The following is a 5,717-nucleotide window of genomic DNA, read 5'->3' on the forward strand; positions in this document are numbered from 1 at the left end:
TTACTGCCAACAAAGGCAAAGGGTCATCTCCGCATCATAGGAAGAGCGCTGACAACATTCAAGGCAGATGAAAGTAGCAAAGGAGAAGGACTGGGGCTGCCTTACAGTGCAGAGTGTGTTCCTGAGCTCAGAAGAAAGCTGGACAAATCTGTCTATTGAGATGACATATCCTGTTTCATAGCATTCCAGAGGGGCAGGGTACAACTCCAGGATCAGCTGGCCCAGGTTGGCTGTGTGACACAGAAGGTCCTTTAGGACAGCCATGGAGATGTCATTGTCATAGAAGTTGATCTTGATGAGCTGAGAGCACCGGCTCAGGGCAGGGAAGAGTGCACTGAGCTGAGAGTCGTTCATCCTACAGTGTTCCAATTCCAGGGTCTGCAGAGTGTCTGCAACACTCTCTAGGAAAATTCTGAGAGGCACAAGACTCAGGCCAGATAAATTGACGCCTGCCAAATCCAGATGTTTGAGATGACAGAGACTCTGACACTGGACAAAAGACTCCAAGTCTGACTGTGAGAATTTGCAGAGAGCAATGGACAGGAACTCCAAAGGGGTCTTCAGACACCTAGGGAAAAATCAAGGGTGAGTATGGCATAAAATGACAGGGTTGACCTAGATCAGGGGAAAGCATATAGCTGAAGTCAGTGTGACCATGGGATGGCAGGGAGTACTCAGCGCAGCTATTGGAGCCTGCTCACCTGGGTCATGCCATTCTAGGTGTGGTCAGTCACCATCATGGTAAGACTCATTCATTATTGTGAAATCTACAATGGCTGCCAGACATGAAATGCCCACTAGTCTATATGGGAAACAGGAAATGTTTTATGTGGTAGTAGATCGTGCTCTCCTTCCTTACTTACCAGAGCAATTTCCTCATGTGGCCATTGAGAAAGTAGACACCAGTCATGTAGAGATACTGGAGACAGTTCAGTTTGGAGAAATGAGAAATGAACTTGGTGGCTCTCTTCCCTTCTAGGGCTGTTGGTGTAATCACAGGCCTGAAGAAGTTCTCATGCTTTAGCGTTAGAAAGAGTTTGTGAAGATTTCTCATCTGACCAAGGCAAGGTGCAAAATGTTCCATCATGGATGGAGTCCATTCTATACTCAGTTCCAACTCCTCAAAGGAATCTGGTTGGAAAATACTCAAGAACTTTCCAAGAGTGTCCATGCGCAATCCCCAAATCTGCATTTTCACACAGCATAGATGCAGTGAGCCTCTTCTCTTTTGTGCCCACTGCAACAGATATGCCTGGTGTTCATCCAGATGGAACCCAAGACAAATGTCAGTGACCACTTTTAAATGTTGTCTCAAAGCATATCTATGAAGGCGCTTCCTTCTTTGCCTTTCACACGCAATCTCTGCTGAGTGGTCTCCATCCTCTGTTCTAGCCCATACATCCCAGAAATCATGGTGTACATTCCTCAGGTCCAGCACTTGAAGCTTCCGCACCCTGTGAATAAAATGGGTAGAAATGTCAGAAGACACAAAAGACCAAACACAAAGCCAGCTTTTCCTAGGCATCTCTGATGTCATCTCTCCCCCTTCTGTGTCTTCTATATATTTAAGTTTCCAGTGCTAGGTCTCCACACAGCAACTCAAGCCTGCCAGGCAAGAACTCTTTTCCTTAGCTGCATCTGGAAACCTGTCCAACAGAAGCCTCTGATCCATCTTTGACCCCATTCTCCATGAGTCCAGATGCCCTTTCCCTACACTCAAATGTGATCCATTCAGCATTACATGGTTATTGCTTACCTTTGACAAAAATTTCCTGTCAGCTGCATGTCTATACCATCCAGCACAGCTTTCAATGTTGCCACATCAGGGAATTTCAGTGCTCCCACAGGGAGGCAGGGAAAGGGCCAGGCTGCCACCATTGCCTTCAGTATCTTCAGTTGTCTGCCGTCGAAGGCTGCCTTGAACAGTGGTGGGAAGAGCTCCATGGGCAGGTCCTGCAGAGCAGAGATGGCCAAGGCTTCATCCTTCAGCAGGCTCTGCACTGCTAGAGTCAGAAGTGTGGGTGGGGCCTGGAAGCTCATCCTAATGGGATTTTCAGTCAGAACCGACCTGACCTGGTGAAAGGTCCAGAAATCCAATTTTTTTAAGGTTTGTCCTGGGAATCTGCAAGTTGCCCCGTCAGAGAACCACCAAAGCGTCAGTGTCCCTGCCCTGGCAAAAGTGGGGAACTCAGTGTGTCCTTTTGTACTATCTTCTGGTCTCAAAGCCAAACCCTTATCACTCTCAGCATATGGAGTCTCTCAGAAGAACCTGCATGGTGACACAAATTAACTATTGACACATGAGGTAGCAACCACTGGTCCTCCTCACTCTTCTGAATCTCACTGCCCTTTGGAAAGGTTATTCAGGGGCAAATGATCTGATCAGCCTCTTGTGGTGGCAAAAATACACTGATACCTTTCAAGTCTTCCAAGGTAGTGGTGTCACACACCTTTAATCCCAGCACTCAGGAGGCAGAGGCAGAGGAGAATCTCTGTTAGTTCAAGGGCAGCCTGATCTACAGAGCTAATTCTAGAACACACAAAAATACCCTTTATGGGAAAAAGAAAAAAAAAAAAAAGAAAACGGAAGGGCATTTCGGTTTTCACATGCCCAAGGCTCTGCTTAACTTCCAGGGAAGAACAGAGGAGACTCTCTGAAACCACTCTTCACTTTTGAAGGCCTTAGAGGGTGGAGTGGGGAAGCTGGATTTTATTATACTATTTTGGGGTTGAGGTAGAAGAAGGTCTTTAAACTTGTGGCCACGTGGCTGCACAACCAGACCCTGTCTGGTTTGTAAAAGCCAAACCAAGACAGATAACTTCCCTCTAAGCACCTCTAAAGCTATGACTAAATGAGAGAGCACCCAGAAAGACTGTGAGTCTGAGCTGGAGGTGTCAGTGCATGGAGGCTACAAGGAAGAAGACTGCCCATGTTGCATTGAGGTCTAGAAAAAAAGAAAGACTTTAGCATTTAACATTGAGACTTATCTGTGTTTAAAAACATGATGTTGGAGCTGGAGAGATGGCTTGGAAGAGCACTGGCTGCTCTTCCTGAAGTCCTGAGTTCAATTCCCAGCAACTACATGGTGGCTCAAAACCATCTATAATAAGATCTGATGCCCGTTTCTGGGGTGCAGACATTTATACATAATAAATAAATCTTTTTTAAAAAAAATATGGTGTAGCCTACAGTGGAGGCTTGAGTGAAATTGGCACGCTTCCAAACCTGAGTGGAACTCATTATGCAGATCAGACTTGGCCCTCCTCACCATGCTCCTGCCTTTCATTTGGAGTGTTGGAATTCTGTTTTAGCTATGATGCCTGGCACTCTGCTGTTAAAAACGCATCATAGATGCCAGGCATGGTGGCAGGCGCTTAAAACGTGAGCACTTTATGGAAAGAGTCAAGAGGATTCCAGGGTAATCTAATCTACATAGTATACTTTCAGATGAGTTCTGGGTAGCGTATGTCATGGAAAATATGATAGGAAATGTCTTGACCGAGGTGGTTTAGTCCTGGGGTCTGATCCCATTGCACCGGTGCTCTAACATCAAGCCACATTTACAGGTTATCTCTGTGACTTTTTAGGTCTCTTCATGTAGCCATGCCCAGCCCAGATCTGGGGTCTTAGGACCACAATTCTAGTTCCCAGGTGATGCTGGATATCCACTGCCAACCCCACATCTTTTTGTTGTGGTTTGTGTTAATTTTAGCCTCAGACAAGGTCAAACAGTTAAGGCTGAAACAACCACATTGCTAATGCCTCAGTTCTCGGGGCAGCTGAGACTTGTGCTACAAAACTATTAGTCATTACTACATCAATTTCTAAGCTACAGTTAAGAGGAAATGTCATTTTAAACAAATACAGAACCTTAATCCATGTCATTGATTCCAAAGGGATTAAACTACAAGCAGATCTTGCCTTGAAGTCACAGAGGCAGAAGAATCCGGAGTTCAAGGCTAGAATTGCTTATTGGAGACCCTGTCCCAAAAGTACTCAAACAAACCTATGAAAGTAACATGAAAATTCCACTCCAACATACATTTCTCATTAAGAGCAAACCTAATGGAAGCAAATCACCATCATCATTAGAGAGGAGAGAGAGATCAGAAATTTCACAATTTTATTTTCAATTAAGCATCTGAAAAGTAGTTGAGTTGGTGATATGCCTGCCCAGCATGTAAGAGGCCTCCTGAGGGGGGTGAGTGACTGACCTGGAAACTGGTGACAGGGCTCCTATTCCCACCAGGCCAGACAGAGACTGTGGACTCCAGGAGTGTGAACTTTTTCTCTGGCTCCTCTAAACTCCTTTATACCAACCCTATGCAGCCCCGCCTCTCAAGCACAAGCGTCCATCTGATTGGGAGATTGAGCCTCCATCCACTGTATTCTCTTTATGATTGTTTTTTCTTAGGGTAGATTGAGTCATTGTTATTTGTGTGAAACAAAGAAATAATATACCGGAGAGAAAGTTAATCAATATGGGACCATTCCACACTCACCTGCCTTCAGATCACCAACTCATTACTTCCTGGAGGCCCACTTGTACTCTGGCTTCATTCTGGAGATGGATTATATCAGAAGCAGAGTTTGTACAGTCAGAAAGAAAGAATGAGCTAAAGAAAGTAAGTTTGAAAGATAGACAGAGCTGAGCAGTGGAGGTAAATTCACTTAACTCAGCACTCGGGAGGCAGAGGCAGGTGGATCTCTTTGAATTCCAAGGCCAGACTTGTTTAGAGAGGGAGTTTCAGGACATCCAGGGCTACACAGAGAGACCCTGCCTCAAGAACAAAAGAAAACAAAAACCCAAGCAAAGATAGACCAAGAAACAGAAAAAAAAAAAAAAGTTAAGAAGAAAGAAAGTTAGGGGGAAAAAAACCCAGAAAGTTACAAAAATGAACAGAAAGAAAGACTGACAGAAAGACAGAAAGGAAGGAAGGGAGAGAAGGAAGGAAATTAGAAAAGCAGAGCTTTAGTGTTTATTCAGAAATTGTATTTGGGATGATGTTGGCTTCACAATGGTCAATTCATTCTCATTCCTGAATGGAAATCTAATCCACCTGGACACACCTTGTTATATATTGTATTACTGAGACATAGAGGTCAGCACAGAGTACATTTTAAATTCCAGATAGGCCTGAGTATAGTGTGAGACCTTAACTGGATTAAAAAAAAAAAAACCCTCCAAAAATAAAGTAAATGAATCCTGGAGTTCAGAGTTTGAGGAGAAGTTCCATGAATGGGCCTAGGACCTTGACCATAATCTCAGATTTCATAATTCCCATATGAAGATCTGAGTCATTTAAACTACAGACGCAAAATCCCAAAGAGGATGAAATGGGCTGAGTCTTCATTATCTACTCAGGTGACATCTTGCCTCGGAGAGAGGAGAGATGGGGCTACAGAGGGAAGGTGTGAGGGGAAAGTGGACATAGGGGTCAGAATGGCCAGACAAAACATTCTGAGCCTTGGAGCTTGGAGTGACTTCCTGGACATGTTGGGATTGGAGCACCTAACCGCAGGGTCCAGATCGGGTAAGTTATTCACTCCCATCAGGACAACCCATCTGTTTGTGGTTTGGATGGTATGGTTTCTGTGGCTACTGTGGCTCCTGTGGCTCCCGTGGAGGAGCAAATCTGATTTAGCCTGGGCCTAGCTAACAGCTCTATCTGTAGCTAAGAGTGGTGAAACACTGCTCATTCTGCCCCCCCCCCAG

The 5,717-nt window shown here is 44.9% G+C and overlaps 1 protein-coding gene across 1 annotated transcript; it reads right to left on the reverse strand.

Moving 5' to 3' along the window:
- LOC110556473 (PRAME family member 8-like) lies at positions 1-2,040 on the reverse strand. The gene is made up of 3 exons (XM_021650247.2): positions 1,757-2,040; positions 864-1,454; positions 1-568 (listed from the first exon to the last, which is right to left on the reverse strand). Exons 1-3 carry the CDS (start codon positions 2,038-2,040, stop codon positions 1-3), a joined length of 1,443 nt encoding a protein of 480 aa, XP_021505922.2.
- Positions 2,041-5,717: the final 3,677 nt, after the last annotated feature.

The sequence above is a fragment of the Meriones unguiculatus genome, chromosome 3 (genome assembly GCF_030254825.1).
Source record: "Meriones unguiculatus strain TT.TT164.6M chromosome 3, Bangor_MerUng_6.1, whole genome shotgun sequence".
Lineage (NCBI taxonomy): Eukaryota > Metazoa > Chordata > Mammalia > Rodentia > Muridae > Meriones > Meriones unguiculatus.